Raw genomic sequence first — 19256 nt, forward strand, 5'->3', positions numbered from 1 at the left:
AATAAAAGCTCACAAAGGATGTAAAAGTAAGTAAAGTGCTCCAACAACCTCTAACAACATAATATATAAAAATGAAAATAGAAATATCAACACTTTTCTTTTGCAATAAATTGTTTTTTATTAAACCAAGGACAAGGAAGCACAAAACACTAAAACGCTGCAATAAAGAATGTGAACAAAAAAATATTCTGTCTTTCTTTTCTTTCCTTTTAATAATCAAAAAAAACACTCGTGAAAAATAAATAGCAGCTTTTCAGTTCAGTCTTTTCGGATTAAAAAAAACACTTCAGTTCTCCAAACAAATTCAGTTCACCAAAGTTAATTCCAAGGAAGGGGAGAAAAGGAAAGTACTCACGGAGCGGAAACTGTCAATCAAGTCACAGAGGGAAAAAATAGTCAGCTGTCAGTCAGTCACGTCAGGGAAAACAACCAGCAATCTGGAGTCGTACACTTAAAGATCCTGCGTGCTGAAGCCGAGCTGATGAGCCGTGCTGAACTGGGGTGAGCGAGGAGGTCCGAGGGCTAAAACTGCCCTGACTCGTGCAACTACCCGCGGTAGGAGGAGCTATTTCTGCCGGTACGACTGTCTTCCGTCTTCAACAGGGAATGGCGCTCCTTTTTTGAGTCAGCGTGACAACATTTTACATCGCTGCAATAGCGGACTCCGGTCCAACAAACAGCGAGAGGAGGGGAGAGCTCGGCGAGTTGGCTCGTTACAGTATGTGTACACACACACCTGTCTGAATAGCATTTATTGACCCTATCTCCACTTATCAAATCCACTTTCACTACTCACATAAAGGTAACAAACAGATGTTATGTTCCGGTTTGTAGAGTTTTAAATCTTTCATGCTTAATTCTTTAAGGATTCAAAAAGACACATCTCAAAAAGTCACTGTGTAAAGTACCAGCAGAAGAAATGTGCTACACTAAAATGTCCCAAAAGCTACTCGCAGCCACAAGAACACCAGCCCCACCTCTGACTGGGCAGATAGCCAATCGTTGTTCAGGGTCATGGGGTGGCACCTGGATGGGTTAATCAGATATCAGGGCCGCCCCCTGGAAATGCCCCTGTGTAAAGGCTTCGTAGTTGTGCATTCGGCACGCACAGTCACCTTGGAGGGGTGCCATGGTTTTAAAGGTCTGAGGAGTGGTATATAAACTGTGATGGAACATTACACATCGAATAAAAGGAAGGAGAGAAATGAGATGAAGTTCTTTCCTACCCATCAAGTAGATTTTGTTTCCTCTTACGAAGGGTGTGGCTCCGTACCGTGGCGTGGGCATGGAGGTCAACGGCTGCCATTGGTCCTTCTCTGCGTCGTAAACCCTCACCATGGCCTGAGGCGTCGTGTCGGCTCCCATTCCTCCGAACGCGTACACCTTTCCATCTGCAGACACACACACGAGACGGACACACTGTATATTAACCGCTTTTACAGAGCTTATTATAATTTACTCTCTTGGCACGGCAATGTGGTCGATAGACATTTGCTCCCAAGCTTCTTGTAAGGTTAATATGAGGCGAGCGATTTTAAAATGTTGCCAACACCTCTGCTAACAGCCAGACTAAGTGATGCATCATGGTGCACTTTTGTCCCAAGTTTCTGGTCCACTATGTGTCTTATCCAATATTAATGCCCCGAGAAAGTTCAGATGACCCTCAAATGACTTTAACGCAAGGACTGACGTAAACATTCCCAACTACTGCAGTGTCATTAGAATATCCAGAGAAGTAAGGGGAAGCGAGAGGAGAGGGGAAGTGCTGAGCAAGTAAACACTGTGATCCTGCAGAAGCACAGGGGACAAAAAAAGAAGGAGAGGGCGGGAACAAGAAAGGAGAGAGAGGAGGAGAAATCATGTAAGGGGAGGAAACACGAGGAGAGGAGAGGAAATCGCCGTGTTATTTATTAAAAGGTCATCAGAACTCGCAGTTATGACAAGGAGAGGAACTGAGAGACATCGAGGGAGGAGAGTGAGCGTCTCAGTCACCCTGACAGATGACAGATCCACGGAGCTGTGACTTAAACTGTGAAGAATGGAGCAATAATAAATCTGTCACTCGAGATGCAGCTCTACACGAGTGGGACTGCCACACAGCGGAGCGGCTATGACTGAGTAAATTTAATTTTACTGCTGTACATAAAATAAAAGACACATCAAGGACACTTGTGTGACATAAAACTTGGAGGGCACACTTGTGGAGCGGCGGGTGGAGGCAGGAAGTGATCGATGCAAAATCCTTAGCTTGTAAAATAAACAATTCATCTGGGAGTTGTGTGGTTAAGCAGAGTGCTAACACTGTAAGGGCCACACTTAACCACAGTGTAAGCAAGGCTGCTGCTTTAACAAGCTTTCTATAAATAGCTGCTTTTAACTGTATATCCTCCTCCATCTATATTTTAATTGTAATTTTGTCAAATAACCTTTATAACTGCACAGGGAGAGTCTGACTGCTTGCTTTGGAGGCTGCAAAGGTTGTTGTGAAGGTAAGGAAATGTCCTGGTGCAAGAGGAAAAGCCAAGTCATCTTCAAATTTGTATCATCTGGGACCATGAAAACGGGGCCGGCTCGAGGCATAGGTGATATAGAGAGTTGCTAGAGCCTCAAACGTTTTGAATGCAGCCCCGGGTACGATGTCAAATATACGCTCGCATTTACCGTCACTCTGTTGCTCTCTCTCTTTCTCAATTTAGAGTCACAACGAGAGGAGAGGAGGGATGCGAATGCAAATTCGATCTTTTAGTAGAGAGGGGGGAGAGGTTGGCCTCTGTAGTACCTTCTTAATGATTTTGATTAATTGATTCATATGATGTTAATAGTGTATTGCTCCTTTGGGTGGGGTAGAGAGGTACTGCCCCGAGTGCCTTGGGGTCTTGTTCACAAGTTAGGGTCAAATGGATCGTGAAATCGACAGACAGGTCGGTGCAGCATCAGCAGTATTGCAGGCATTGTACCGGACCATCGCGGTGAAGAAGGAGCTGACCCATAAGGCCAGGCTCTCAATTTACCAGTCGATCTACGTTCCAACCTTCACCTATGGTCATGAGCTTTGGGTAGTGAGCGAAGAATGAGATCGCGGACAGAACTTAGTCTCCTCCACAGGGTGACTGGGCTCAGCCTTAGAGGCAGGGTAAGGTGCTCAGACATCCGAAGGGAGCTTGGAGTAGAGCCACTACTCCTTTGCATCGAAAAGAGCCAGTTGAGGTAGTTCGGGCATCTGATTAGGATGCCTCCTCGGCACCTTCTGTTGGAGGTTTTCTGGGCACGTCCAACTAGGAGGAGACCCAGACCAAATCAGGTCTCTTCTGGAGAGCTGTGTTGCAAAATGGCATGCAATATAGAAGATACTGTGTAGCAGAAAATAACTGATATCCCATTTGCAGTGTGGGGGGATGAATCCTCAACTCGCCGAGGGCACTAAAATCTCCATTGCTGCCCCCTCCCTCTGGAACTCTCCCCCCCAACACCTCAGACGCGCTCTCACTCCTCTCTTTCAAACTGCACTCAAAACCCACTTATTTAAATCTGTGATCCCTCATTCTGTCGCTGTAACTGTTTTCTTTTATATACAAATTAAACTGTTATTTCTGTGATTTGATTGTTTTACACTGTTTATTTCCTTTACTGTCGCTCTAATTGTTTTCTATCATGTAAAGTGCCTTTGAGTGCCTTTTAAAGCGCTATACAAATATAATGTGTTATTATTATTATTATTAAAACGGACAGAGCCGGCCCTGCATGAAAATATAAAGTTTTATTGCTACAGGAAAGGCTGCAGTTATAAAATATCGTAATCAGCCTCCAGGAAGAACGTCGAGTAAAAAGGTATCATCATTTTATAGGTGTCACTCTAAATGTCACTGCAGGTTCATGGGTGTAAAATGTAATTAGTATGCTGTCAAAATGCCCTTAAAGAGGACATAGAATGTCAATACATTTGTGTGTGTGTGTGTGTGTGTGTTTGTGTGACACAAAGTGCAAAGTAGGCAACTCAGCTCTGCCCTTAATGGCCTCAGTGATTTTTCTCCTCGTGGTTTTCTTTATCACACAGGGGTGCGTGTGCATATGTGTCAGAGGGAGAGATAACGTGGACAGATACCATGAAGAAATGGACCAGATTAAAAACTAATCATCCACACACAATGTGTACGTGTAAATGCCTATAATAGAGCAAATCATATCTCACACAGGATGTGGGTGTGTGCATAAACCATTACAAAAAAAAACAACAAAAGAGAAAAGCTGTCAGAATGTCACACTAAATTGCTTTTACTGGAGCTTTTACTCCTCTAAATGCTCCTTTGTCAGAGCAGAGAAATGAATTGAGGAACAAGCATTTACATGCCCAGAGGAGAGCCTGTCTCATAAATGTGTTCTACGGGGGACGTTCTGCTTTTATCAGGTAGTAAATCACAAGATGTGCTGGTTCCAACACTTTCATACAATATTAAACATTTGTCTGAATATGTTTTTTTTCTGGGAAGAGAGAAGTACAACTTTCTTCTTCTTGTAATATCTCTAAAGCTTAGTGGAACTACAGATTATTGCTTTTCACCTCCATTCATTCATGATCAAGGTATTATAGTTTATTACTATTTTTATTGCTTTTATTATTTTTTTCTTATTAAAGTCGAGCTGAAACGGCATTTCAAGAGTATCTAGCTTCCGTATCGTGACGTATTTCCGAGTGAAACAGGACGTGCAGGCGGGACATATAGAAGTGGGCGTAGACAGACGTTCTCAACAGCGCAGTAGCTAGCTAACTGACTTGTTCTTGGTGCTCCGCGGCTAAATGTTGCAGATTGATTGTTTGAAATTGGTTGGTGCCAACTTACATAAGCATGCATGAAATTTAGTTTTACCGGAAGAAAAAATGATCGGATTTTGATATAAGAATATGAAGAAATTGATTTTCTGTATTATTTTTGGCCTATATTGTCAAATAGATGCACAATATTACCGGGGATGTGATCTAAAAGTATTAGAATGACATTTTTCATTTCACCTCGACTTTAATCTTACTATTGTTGCAACTGCAGCTATTACTACTTATTCATGCAGGTGTCAGAGTTGCTGAACCAAGAGAGGTAAAAGAAGCCTCTGTGAGTTATTGAAATGAGATAGTGAATTATTTCAGGGGCCAGTGGTTTCAATGGCAGGGCCAGTGAATTTGGAAAGTTACTGGCCCGGAGTGGCAGTGGAAAATTGTGTTCATTGTCGACCCCTGAGGAGGCTCTACTGAAAAAGAGTAGCCCAATGCAGCAAAAAAAAAAGAATAAATGAACTTGTTCATTTTAATCAGAATGAACTGAACTTTGAGCTAGCTCTTTGTAAGTGTGAACTTGCACAACTCTACTAATAAATGATATTACATGGAAAGGGTACACCAACACACCCAAGTACTGTATATGAAGAACACATTTTCACTCCTTACATATAAAACTCTTAAAACTACATTTCAGCATGCAAGTTGGTCCCTGAATAACCTCAACAGTCTCCTTTCAAGGCAACAAAGAAGAAATCCTACTTCAGTCTGACACCTGCTCTGCTTCTAATCCTCGCCTCTTTCTTTTTGTCATTACCCAAAGCTGGTGAGCAAAGGTGAGGTGCTGGAACACACGTAAATTTAGCATCGCACTTTTAGGCTCAGCGACCTCCTCACCTCTTCGGTCTAGTATAGCGTTTTCATTATTGCTGACGTGGCACAAATCTGCATGTCAAGGAGACTCACTCTTATCACTTCACCTCCTGCTCAGAGAAGTTACATTCCTCTTCCCTAGCTTCCTCAGACGGTGCGCGGCATGCCACAGCCCACGCAGTGCCATGTCCAGGTCACTTCAACTGGAAAATGGATTCTCAGAGGTGTTTTGAACAGCTCTTAGTCTGGCCCCTTGGCAGACACACAACACAGCTCCGGGTCACACAGAGAAACATGATTTGCTTGTGTTGTCTTAAAGATGCTTTCTTGCAAGAAGATGCAATAATGTTTACATGCTGTTGAATGCTTGGGGCCAAAAATGTTGAATGAATGAATTTCTCTTTACATAAAACGTTTAGAAAGATTGTTTCTTTGAGTATTTTTAAACCTGCATTGTTTAGATAATGTGCACCAGCTGGCACTCTTCTTCTGCCCTGTATGTGGAGGCACATGGCGCCTTTTTATGTCTCAGGCCCATAACCATCTGTCACCACAGGAATGCTGTGAAACTATAGCCAGGAATATGTATTGGTTGCCCACATGCATGTGCGCTGTACAAAACACAGATATAATGGTGAACCGCTCATCAAAACATTTCTCTATAGCACTACCAGTGGTCAAAAACTCGGTAAGGTAAGATAAATCTTTATTGATCCCACAACGGGGACATTTCAAAAGTTCCATAGGTAATGATCTTTTTTTTATGTGGAGTGATTTGGGTGCTTTCATCTTCTTTTCATGCTGCAGGCTTGGTTAAAGAGTCTGACTGCAGCAGGAAGGATGGGTTTGTGGTATGCAGTGCCTTTAAGTTACATTATAGTATGTTTAGCTAAAAACCTAAGGAGCCAATCCTGTTAACGGACAGGGCGACGCTATGCATATCTTTATGTGCAACCTATGGCAACCACGTCAGCAATGTGCGAGCCAGCTGTAACCGTCATCGTAAACTCACTACTGACTACTAACGATAACGTTACTACTAATTACTACATTTTAAGCAAGATAAGTTTCAACAAGTTGCCACGTAACCATAGCAGAGACGTGTATTGTTTTCAGCTGTAATTTTACAAAAGGAGAAATGTAGTACATAGTGGGCGGGGCCTATGCAGACTGGGATTTTTAAGATGCCTCAGGAGGATTTTTATAAGGTAATTAAACATTTTTTTGCAGAAAAACACATCAGACACAATTTATTATTTCAAGCAGAGCATTTTATGTTTTTGTTTTACAACATGACTGAAGCTGGTCTTTAAAAAAATAGAGAAATAAACTCAAAACAAACTCCTAAAAGAACATTGATAACATAAGGTATATAAAATGTAGGGGGGGTAGGTGTCAGACACAGCGATTAACTGCACACTGCCTTTGTTTACATTTTCCAGCGTAAAAATATTAAGTGAGTGATTCATATGACTGTTAAAGAAAGCAGAATAAGATTTTTTGTTAAAAAAAACACCACTTAAACACGTACAGGACAAAATCAGCAAAGAGATGAGAGGTAAGGCTTTGTCCACAGGGGGCGCCAAAATCAACACAAACCGAACGTTCCTCACAGGAGCTTTAAGTAGTGTTGTATGAGGTACTTATTAATAATGTATAATAGTGTGTAACCATAGTAGAGGACAGTCAGCATGGTCCCTGTTTGTAGAAGCTAGTATTAGCAATACTAAAGCTAAGCTAAGCACCGCTGTGGACTGGGTTTGTCTTACAAAAAAAAAATTTTGAATATTTTCCCTACTTCACCTTGCCATCAGAGAGCTTTTCCTTTGGCAATACATACGTTATAATCAATGACTGTGTTCCTACACATTCAGCACACTGTATTAGATAAGATAATTGACCATCAGCCAAAGATAAGGAAATGAAACGGTGTAGTCTTTGTAGTAAACATACAAGTGTACAACATAAAGTGTCAGGTCTCTATTAAGAATACTAGATGTGATTCAAAGTAGAGTTAATCAATTAATAAAATATAACCTATTGTAAGATAAATACATATTTCATAACATGTTATTTGCACACACACAAACCAATCACTTGACCTTTTCAGGTCAATAGAGGTGCAACTCTGTAATCATCTCGTCATCCTGTCTGTGTGACATGATGATAAATATACACCAGTCAGAAATGAAAGTGGATGCTTAACATTCACTGTCGACCCAAACTATTACCTGTGACCGGAAGCATCTCACTATCACTGTGTGTGTGTGTGTGTGTGTGTGTGTGTGTGCGTGTGTGTGTGTGTGTCTGCGTGTGCGTGTTACTGCATGTGTGCCCTCGTCTTCTGGCCCAGCCTCGCTCTCATCATACGCAATCTCCTCTAATTAAGGAACTGTTCTATTCTCTCCCAGTCACCCCGGGAGACTCCATGGCAACTACAGCGTAACCTACAGTCTATTATTATGGGGTGGCTGTTTGGCAGCGCGGTGCTTGATGAACAAAAACTGTCACCACTTAAATCCAGACCACTGAGTCACTACCTGGAGCTAAGGAATACAAAACTGCTTTATGGACACGGACATGAGCACACAGCACGCTGCACTGAAGACACAAGTTATCAAAGTGAATGACGCACAAAACTGCCCATGCACCAGTGACAGCAGCTTTAAAGTAAAAGCAGATGTATGAGTCTGATTAAACATAACTTCTGCTTTATATTTTTGTCCTTCTCTTTCCTATCTCTGATGTAAAACTCAGTCTGCTGCTTTGATTCGCTTTACAGCAACGTTATCTTTCATCATTCTGTGTGTGTCCCTCTCTCGCTGTTATCCAGCTGCCTGTCCCTCACCGTCTTTTTATGGGGTAAAAGAGGGTTGCGTCCTCACTGCAACTTTCACGTTACTTTCATCATTTTCCATCGCCTTTTTCCTCCGTTTCTGCTTAATTGACTGCGTCATGCATCCCTTCTCCCCCTCTTTTTATCTTGCCTATCGGTTCATCCTTTTATCCATGCCTCTCATCTCTTTTTCCATTACTGCTGATCCATTTGCATCCCTCCCTCAAGCAGCGTCCAGCTTGCTTATTGGCTGTTTCGCCATGGTAACAGCAGAAAACAAGAAATGACACAAAACTCTATTATATGTCAATTAAAGTAACGCTAATATATCTTTTTATGATTGTAAATATAATGCGTTTCCATTGGCTAATGAGTTTTTCATTGACAGCTCAGTGCCCCTTAAGTTGTTCGGCGCAGCAAGCCGGAGACTCAGGCAAACAACTTCAATAGGCATCCTCTTCTCTCTAGCTAACTTAACTATAGACTAACAAGATGAACCCAGTGCATGTATTGATCATATATGTTGTCTGAGCTGAACTAAACAACATCAGGGCCACAGATCTGTCTCTAATTAGCCAGCAGGGACACACCCCTGCACAAAACATATCGACCTCATGCACTTTTGAACAGCGCGTCCCAGATATCCAACAATAAAGATATTAAATATAAATGTGAACACAGCCTCACATGAATACTAATGCACACATTATATAGATATGTGAACAAGCATAATGATCATGCACATTGATTCAGTTCATGAATAAATAATTGATGTTCCGTAATCTATATAACATTAAAGTGTAACTGCACCCACAGGTCTGACCATAACTCCACCCACTGCACAATTCTGAAAAATGCTCAAAGTGGGCAAGGGGCTGAGAGGGGGGTGGGTGTGTCCGGCAGCTCTGTGACGTCCCCTCCCCTTGCCAGAGAAAAATGGGGAGCGCCACAGAGTCACAGGGCACATTTTTTAAGGTGGAGGACTTCTCCCGTCCAGAGTCCCCTGAAGAGCACTTTAGTGCGGCGGAGGAGCGCGGTGGTCCCGAGCCCTATCAGTTCGAGCTGTACATGCGCCGACTGCGCGTACATTGGCAGGCGTTACCATTCTTTTTTAAAAATACATTTCATGATGTAATTTTGTCCCACATGGTCGTGTCTACGTCACCATCGGCTGGCAAGGTCCAGGGCTGATTTGAAACAGTAGATGGCGTGTTGAGCCATTTCCAACCCATGAAATCCCAAAAAGCATTGATGTGTTTCATCACATTTTAAGTGTGCAGTTACACTTTAACAAGTAGGCCTTACAGTAACTACAAAAGGTGATTGAAACTATTTTCTGAATTCTTAGAAAATTCAAACCTAGAATTTTTGATGCGTTCACAGACGTTCTCTTCTCGTTATGTTGATGAGCACATGATGGTAAAGGGACTGAACTTATATTGCACCTTCGTAGTCTTCCGACCACTTGCCCAAGAATACTTTGACATGTCGACTGGAAGAGCTGGGGATTGAACCTATGACCTTCCCATTTGAGGGCGACCCACTCCACCTCTAGGCCAGTGGTGTAATGTAATGAAGAAATAGTGCTATATTACTTAAGTATTGCCTGGGAGGATCTGTTCTTATTTGACTTTTTATATTTCTTTCAACTTATATCAACTTAACTTAAATAGTACTTATGCTGTATTACATTTCCCCTAAGAATCTCCATTTCCATCTCCAATTTCCAGCTCTCTCCAGCTACCTCTCAGCAACTCTCCTGCTACCAGCCCCAATTCCATGCTTGGTCCATACCGGGACTTAAACCGGGCCGTCCCTCTGGTTCCCAAGCAAAGTCCCAACAGACTGAGCGACCGTGCAACATCATGGATGCCAATTGGTGTAAAAACCTCAAAGAAAAAGAAGAAGAAGAAAAAGCAGCATGGTAAATCAAGTGCAATGAGGGATTTCAAAGCAGCAGTTTTGCTTTTAAGTAAAGTCCAGGCATGTTAGATGCAAGCGAGTATTGACTAGGTGAGTAGAATACCACTCACCGCTGATACTGGATGCATGATGGAGGCAGAGACAGCAATGGCGTCGGCACCAGCTGCTCTGGTGAAAGATGATGATGGTGGTGAGGAAGGCAAATGGGTTGACGAATGCCCCTTTAAGTTGTCCTAAGACCTTGTGTTTCTTCAAGTGACTCAATTTTTTTAAGATTGTTTACATTAAAAATAAAGTTCATCATTCTTGAAATTCTGACCACTTTATAGTAATATCATGTACTTTTACTTTATGGGGGCGACACCTGCAAGCTAGTTCAAGCAGGCAACTAGAGCCACTTTGGTGGTCTATTTAACCTGCCAGATTTCTTGGACCCTTCCTCTGCTCATACTTTGAGCCCCACCACCACCCCAGCATCCACCTGCTGGCTCTGGCTAGGGGGGGTTTAAGACATTATCTCATCACTCCTCAAATTACTGCAAGTAAAATAAATCTGTGAATAGTGATGAGGCCGCAGCAAGACGCCAAACACAATCTACGTTTTGCTGCTGTAATAAGCATTTCAAACTATCACAAACATCAGTTGTCTGACTGACTGAACTACTTTAGTACAATTTTTATCGGAAAAATAATTTTGATTCTTAAGAACAGTAAATATCAGACACCTGAAGACTTTTACTTGAGTAATATTAGAACAGCTGACTTTAACTTCTACCAAAGTCCTTTTCTGGTATGATATCTGTACTTTTACTCAAGTGTGGCTTTCAGGTACTTCATCCACCACTGCTGAGGGCCATATTACTTCTGTCAAAGCATATTTGTAGCTGAAATTTAGTAGTTTCATATCATGGACCAAGCAGGAAACGAAACAAGAAAAAAACTGCCATAAGGTGTAAAAAATCTGTTGTTTAAAAAAAAAAGATAAAACAAATACCTAAAGGCAACTGAATTAACATAGTAATAAGGTCCTTAAAAGGTTATGAAATAAACTTTTTAGCTTTACTAACAGACCAGAGACCTGAGGGGAACATACACACTGGCTGATGAAACTAATTAACACGCACAGGGAAAACACTGTCTGTCTCCATCTCTCTCTCTTTCTGCCTCTCCCTCTAGCCCACTTTTTCAGTAAATGGTAAATGGGCTGTACTTATATAGCACTTTACCTTGCGACCACTCAAAGACCTTTTACACTACATGTCACATTCACCCTTTCACACACTGATGGCAGAGGCTGCTACGTAAAGTGCCCAACTGTCAATCAGTACTAATTCACACTGGTGGCTATGCCACCGGGAGCAATCTTGCCCAAAGATGCTTCAACATGTAGACTATAGCACTCAGGGACCACACCACCAACCTTCCAATTGAGAGACAACAGACTCTACCACTGAGCCACAGCTACCCGGCCCTTCCAGTTAAGGCGCATGGCTGTTCACCATGAGCCTGGTTCTGCTCGAGGTTTCTACCTGTTGTCTCTGCCACTGTTGCCTCGAACATTGCCAAAGTACAGCTGGTAATGAACTCATGTTGGGTCTCTGTAAATAATATAACAAAGAGTACGGGCTAGACCTGCTCTTTTGTGAAGTGGCCTGAATATCTTTTGTTCTATATTAATAAAAATTGATTGAATTGAAGGTTGCACAGTGGTGCAGTGATTAGTAGGGCTAGGTTTAAAAAATCAATTTTTCCAATTCAAATCAATTCTCATTTGAATAACCCAATTCAGAAATCCCAAGATTGATCTTTAAAAATATGTAAAAACGTGTCTGATCACTCACATTTCTGAGCGCTCCTCAACGCAGCACGACACAGCGCATCCCTTCGAAACACGGCAGTGAGGGAGACATGCCCGGACATGCCTGCAGCTACTACGTAGACATCAGTGATCGCCGACGGACTTTTTTTATCGTGTGTGCGTCCATGAATTTGTATGTTTGTTTTAGACTGATGTTTATATCACTCTCTGTTAGCGTCGGCTTTGGCAGCGAGTGTATTTTCAGCATGTTGTTATACAGTATGCCTTTCCCTATAACTCTTGTGTAGCTTTGTTCTTCACACTATGAGATCTTGTGGCGAAATCTTGCGCGAGTTGAATGGCAGTTCGTTTAATCAAAACCATGAGCCAGATGTTCAGACTAAAAATCTGAACTGGAAAAAAAGTTCATAAGCTGTCTAATTCATAAAATTGTTGTGTTGTGTCGACTGCTGTGTGTTGGTCATGTTGAATAAAAAGTCTGAACAGGATAACTGGTATAGATAATCTAAGTAAAGTTAAACAACTAGCATAATGACAAAGCCATGTAAGCTAAATGTGTGAACTCGATCAGGAGAACAGTGAATTGTTTAAAGTTCTAATAAACACATTTTATACAAAACAAACAGATTAGTTTCTAAGTGACCACAAAAAAAAGTATTGCTTCCGATTTGAGTGTGAATTATTAAACCCTTCATTGGCTTGCTGTGGGCGCCAAGTACACTAATAATTTATAGGAGAACAGGGTTGCTCAATAAAGTGGGAAAGTTTAGCCTATATTTAATATTTACATGGGGTACTACAGGAGACGAACAGAGAGAGGAAAGGGAGAAACAGCTTTAAATTCTTCATGCAGGTCACCTCAAGTTAGAGATGAAAGGTAATACAAAGAGGTCAAGAAGGTTTTAAATCCAAAAAGTCTCTGTAAAAACATCGACACTAAGTTAGATTGAAAAGGTTAAAGTCCCTCAATAGTCTCTATTCACAATTCTCGTTAACAATCTGGGCTGACTCTACAATGCTGACAAAAGGCCACTGATCTAAAGTCCTGTGAGTACGAATGGCAGTTTTTATCTCTGGAAACACTTGACAGGGACACGCTTGTCCTCTGTTGCTCCTGTAATGACTGTAACGTCTTTGCTGCCTCTGCGGCTGATGGAAGGCAATCTCCCACAGCGACATTTAAAGGGCACTGCACTCTTTCTAATGAACAGCCATCAATACAGGATCAATAAAACCTCCGGCCTGCTGAGAGCTATAGTCACCACCTATAGGCCGACAGAGCGGAGGTTCTTATGTTCTAGAGGATCAATCGGTGTCACAAGGACGGAAAGACGAGATGAGTCAGGCTCTTTCTTTCCTTCTTTTGCCTTTTCTTGTTGATTTATTTCCTTCATTGTGTCTTTTCTTTGCTTCTTACTTTCCTTTTTTACTGTCTCACTGTTCAACGTATTTTTTCTCGCTCTCTTACTTCCTTTGTCTCTTTTTTTTCCCTGTTCACTGCTTCTTGCATACGTACCAAAATGATATTCATACATTTAGATCATTCAGATTCATGAAATCTCAAGTCTTTCCTTCTTTTCTTTCTTTCCCCCATTATTTGATTCCTTCTCCTTTTTTTTCCTTTTTATTTATCCCTCAGCTTCTGTCAACCTACAAAACTGCTCAATCAACCTCGATTGCGACATGAGTGTCGGCAAATTGACCTGTCTACATCCTAATGGTACTGTAGGCTTAGTGTAACACAGACACACACATAGGGGTCAATTGTAAATATATATGCTGGGGCGATCACAATGTCCTCTTTAGTGAGGGTCGATCAATAGCCCTGTTGAAGACCACCTTGAGGAAGGAAATGATCAAAGTGTATTTTGCCTTAAAAGCACTCGATTGTGAAGAAAAGAAGCATAAAAACGTCTTGAAAAGCAGGTTGAGCACACCGAGTTCAGAGCGAGGGTGAGCGGAGGTGAAAGCAGCTTCCTTTCAGTCGACCGGGTTAACAGACAGACCTCACATCTGCAGCAAGAGTGCAAGTGTGTGGTCTATTTTCTCGGCAAACAGCATGAGGACTTGAGGAGAGTATAAATACATGTATTCTTTTTTCATGTAGACAAAAAAATCACACCTGGTAGAACAGACAGCGTTGAGTGGATTGAAACAGGAAGTGGATTTATTTAACTTACTAGCAACTTAGTAGTCGAATTTTAACTTCAAAAATGGTAATGGTTTAAGACCTTGAAGCTCACATTACCAAACACTTATTACCAGTGGGATTTCACAGATCTCACACATTCACTGAACTGTTTTTTCTGACGGAGATTTTAGGTCCACACCAGATAAACTATTCAGCGTCGACACTCACACAAACAGCAAATCACTTCCAAAAGTATCAATACAACCTCTTTGTTCTAAGCAACAATAATTGCATCAAAGAAATCCATACCAAAAAATGGACCATACTTACATCAGATATTGTTCTGGTCAAAGAACAACAAAAAAGTGCGCAGGTCATAACTAAAGGTCAGGCATCATCAACGTCCAAAAATAGTCCAGTCTGAGGCTATAGATCTAGCCTGACATTCAAAGACAGAATTGTAATGAAGGAACAGAATCAACAAAGAAGCTGTCTTGAAGGCTATTAGATCCCCCCAAAGGTGTAATTTCAGTAAATACAGCATTATATAATTTGTTTGATGATGCCAGGCCAGAAGAACCAAAACTCTGCAGGAAGTGAGTTTTCTGTTTTTTGTTTTGCAGTTTGGATGACAATAACAAAAGTGAGGGATGCACAGCAAGAGGAGGGAGAGCAGGAGGAGGAGAACAAGGGGGTTGAGGAAGAGGAACCACAGAGAGCCATAATCTCTGATAATATATCTACGACTTTGGTTAACCATGTGGTTAAGCATGGGCGAACAGTGAGAGAGGCCTGCATGGCAGAGCTACTCGAACAGGTCACAGTAGCACCCTTCATTTGTACCTTCTGAAATGATAAAAGGTAAAAATCCACTCTCATTGCACTTCTAGGCCTGCATGATATGAGGAAAATCTGCGATGTGCGATGACATTGTTCAATATTGTGATGACGATGTGACGATGTAAAAAAAGCATATTAGCTATAACTTACAGTGTGGAGAGGCTGCTCGTGACAGGTACGGGAGAGACAGAGCCCGAGGAGAGGACGTCAGTAAATAATCAATCGTGGATGGGGATCATAAACAGATCAAATAAAACGTGATAGAATCAACCGGCAAACATACTTTGGGTGCTGTTCATATACCTGGGCAGCCCTCTGATACATCAAATGTTCACATGCAGATGTAAGTCCACGGTGTGTTCATCGCGCATGTTCCCATGGCGATGACGATGACATTGTGATTCATCATTCAGCCTAACTGCATATAAATACAGTACTCAGTGATTACTGTAGTACAGTGTATTTTTGTATTATAAACTATTATTACATGTAGTACAATCTGTCTAATGTTCTGCAGACTTTGTGTGGATGTGTTTGATATGTACATCATTGTTTCAAATGTGGAATTAATTATTGCAAGAGATACTGCTCTTAGTGTGTGTGATTTTGGAATTGTGTATAAGTGTGCTTTGGAAAAATGTGCATTAACCATGTAGAAAAACTCACTGTTAGCTGAAAAATAACTTAAATTAGTATTCATCCAAACCATGTGCCTTTGATTTCCAACCCATTCTAACAGCTGGTCTGTGACACCACCAATTAGCATGTAACCCAAGAGAGGCGCACATGGTCACGCAAAAACAAAGCTGCCTCTAAACATAATCCAGGCAGCTTTCCCTTGAAATCTTCAGAGAACAAATTACATGAATATAAATAGAATTTCTGGGACAAAGTGTCGGAGTAACATTTGCTCTTGTGCAGAAGTTACCTTTTGTAAATGTAAGAGCTGAAGTTTCATTAAAAAGGCCGATTTGAGTACAGCCAAGAATATGCAATGACTTTTAATGTCAACAGGAGAGAAAGTAACATGTCAGATGCAGATCCATAACACAGTTGACCTATTAAAATGCATTCAGTGAGCTGGGCAAATATGTTTGGAAGAAGAATAATTAAGGGTCATATCGTGCAACAATTTAGTAAAACATTCATTTGACATGTTTGTATTCAATTAAAAGGGCTGACCTTAAAAGTACAAGTAAACAAGTACCCTGCTTTAACATAAAATGCTTGACTTAAAAAGACAGAATTTGATTAAATTCTCTCTGTCTCTGTCTCTCTCTCTCTCTCTCTCTCTCTCTCTCACACACACACACACACACACAGTGAAGTGAAGTGTCTCTAATGTTGCCTCCATGTGTTACTTATATCTTCAGTTACAGACGTGAGGCAGTGTCTCTGTGATTCTTAGTTTTGTCTGCGTGTTTACCTCAAAATGAAACTTATAAACCAGCTGTTGGGTTTCTCTTCCAGATGGTGCACGGTGCATTGTGGTTTTATGCATTATTGTTTCATGAATCTGTCTCTAGCTGAGACACATTCCCTTTTGTAACTGAATTTCATTCCCAATGTAATATTTTTTCTGTACTCTCCTCTGCTCTGATATCTAGTATAAATACTGTATGCTAGCACTAAAAGACAGGCCTCACTGTCTGTGTTCACCATACTTGGATTGTTTTTGGCTGCTCCCTGCAGAAACAAAGGGTCGAAGTGATGAGAAGAGCAGTTCTTTTGAGTTCGATTTGTTCACCTGCTGCTCACTCGCTTTAAAAAGAGATGTGGGCAAGCGAGTTGCTTTGTCTCTAAAACTCTCCCAGCTTTTTAGTCTAATAACTAAAACAGCCCCAGCATTACATGTTTATGGGAAACACTGTGTCAGTTGAAGAATTAGCTTAGAGCACGGACTGGAAAACTGTATTATATATATATATATTATATTATATACTGTAGTTTTGATGACTTTGCGGTTGTGGCTCAGTCGGTCAAAGAGTCAGTCATCCTTCAATAGAAAGTGTGGTGGTTCGATCCCCAGCTGCTACAGTCACAAGTCAAAGTGTTCTTGGAAAAGACCCTGAACCCAAAATTGCTCCCGAAGACCCGGCCACCTGTGTGTGAATGCGCATGAATGGTTAGATTCTTAATAGAGATTGACACTTTGCAAAGCAGCCTCTGCCATCAGCGTATGAATGTGTGTGTTAAAGGTTGAATGTGACATGTACTGTAGACTAGAAAGGCCTCAATAAATGCAGTCCGTTTCCCATCCCATTAGCGTTGTCCATCCCCTCCCTCCTCTCGTACTCCACCCTCTCAACCAAATATGGTTACTTCCAAAACCCTAAAATATTGTAAACTTGTGGCTTCAAAATGGAAGTTTACAACCAGTGGTTAGCGCTGTTGCTGTACAGCTAGAAGGTTGCTAGTTCGAATCATGGTTCAGACGAAGGGGGCCTTTCTGTGCATGCGTGGGTTCGCGCTGGGTACTCCGGCTTCCTCTCCCAGTCCAAAGACATGCTCATTGGTGACTCTAAATTGCCCATAGGTGTTAGCATGAAAGGTTGTCTGTCTCTATGTGTCAGCCCTGTGATTGACTGGCGATCAGTACAGGGTGTACCCCCACTGATGCCCAATGACAGTCGTGATTGGCTCCAGCCCCCCTGCGACCTTGAACAGGTTAAGCAGTATAGATTATGGATGGATGGAGGACAAACCAATGGTTAACGTCACATAGGCTCTTCGATGGTCTTTACGCTGTTGCCTCCCTGTACTGACCAGTACTAAAACATGCAGAGCTGTTGGCTTTCGAGAACAAGAGCGATAACAGGGCTGTCTCAAGAGAAGGCAGACAATTTGGAGCAATAAGAGTTTTGAACAAACAACTTTCATGTTGAAAGTTCCCTCCTCGCAGGAGACTCCTGAGGACTAATCAAGCAACACCTGCTCCTGTCTGACCTTTCCATTCCTCTCACTGTTGTCATGCTCTCACCTTTACCCACCTCGCAATCTCACCGCACAAAACCTCCCTCACCACATCACCCATAACTTTATCATCTACTGACATTTAAAAGCCAATTTAGAGTTAATGATTTATATGGTAGCATTACACCTGCTGCACTCCTAAAATAGTCAAAACGCCACTGAAGCCGGGATTCACAATCATAATTAGAGTATCTGCCAGTGGCACTCAGGCTCATTAAGCGTTTCGCTGCTCTTGTTATGTGGGGACCTGGCAGCAGCGAGACAATGCACTCTTACTTTTCAAACGGGGAGGTAAGGGAATCAGTTGTTCCAGAAATTAGCTTGTTATTTGAAGCCGAGTGAGAAGAAATGTCGTTCAGACAGTTGGAGTAAAGTAGAGATCATATCAGGGTTAACAGGAATCAAAGCGTGCAGGCAGGAAGAGGCTATTAATCATTACTTCTGTGCTTGAAGTTTTGTAATTGTTTTATTTAAAGCATAAAAGCTGTGTTTCCTGTCTGTTTGAAGTCCATTTCTGAGACAGTGTTTTGTCATGACTGTCCTTTTTTTTTTTTTCCAAGTACCTTGCACAGGCACAAAGTCGAATTAATGCTGCCAGGGTTTGTGTCCCGCTGGGGCTGCAGTCTGTCAACTGAAGCCACTGCAGCACTTTAGGTTTAAGCATCCCCAGAAGGACGAGACTACTGTACTGTTGTTAGGGAGGATTTAGGGATGTATTTTAAATGGACCACTCCTGTAGCTCTTGAACAACCCTTCAAATCGCAGCATTCAATTGGAAAATGTAATGACTAACTGGAAGCATCAAATAGCACAACCATAGTTAACCCTTAACCTAGTTTACCTGATGCATCAAAGCTTTTGAAAAAATGACAGTATGATTGTCCTCTTTCTTATAGACTCATTCTTTTTCTTGGACTGTTCTTTTTATAATCATCTCCTTGCTGTTTAATTTACCTTGACAATAATCTTCTTTCATGGCATCCTGTCTGTTCAAATACAAAAAACCCAACTCAGATAAACTATTTTGTTAAGATTGACGACGTGACAGCTTCACAAAAGTGCAGCCAAAACATCTCTATCGCCCCCTGCTGAC

General features: G+C 41.6%; 1 protein-coding gene across 1 annotated transcript in view; it reads right to left on the reverse strand.

Moving 5' to 3' along the window:
- The window catches only part of klhdc8b (kelch domain containing 8B), a 164091-nt gene that overhangs the window by 70949 nt on the left and 73886 nt on the right, over nucleotides 1–19256 (reverse strand). Inside the window, exon 2 of the mRNA XM_069660785.1 lies at nucleotides 1227–1391. Coding sequence (XP_069516886.1) covers nucleotides 1227–1391 — 165 coding nt within the window. The remainder of the gene's footprint in view (nucleotides 1–1226; nucleotides 1392–19256) is intronic.

Source organism: Semicossyphus pulcher, unplaced genomic scaffold, assembly GCF_022749685.1.
Source record: "Semicossyphus pulcher isolate SPU_LCO1_2020_fin unplaced genomic scaffold, fSemPul1.0.p SCAF_13, whole genome shotgun sequence".
NCBI lineage: Eukaryota > Metazoa > Chordata > Actinopteri > Labriformes > Labridae > Semicossyphus > Semicossyphus pulcher.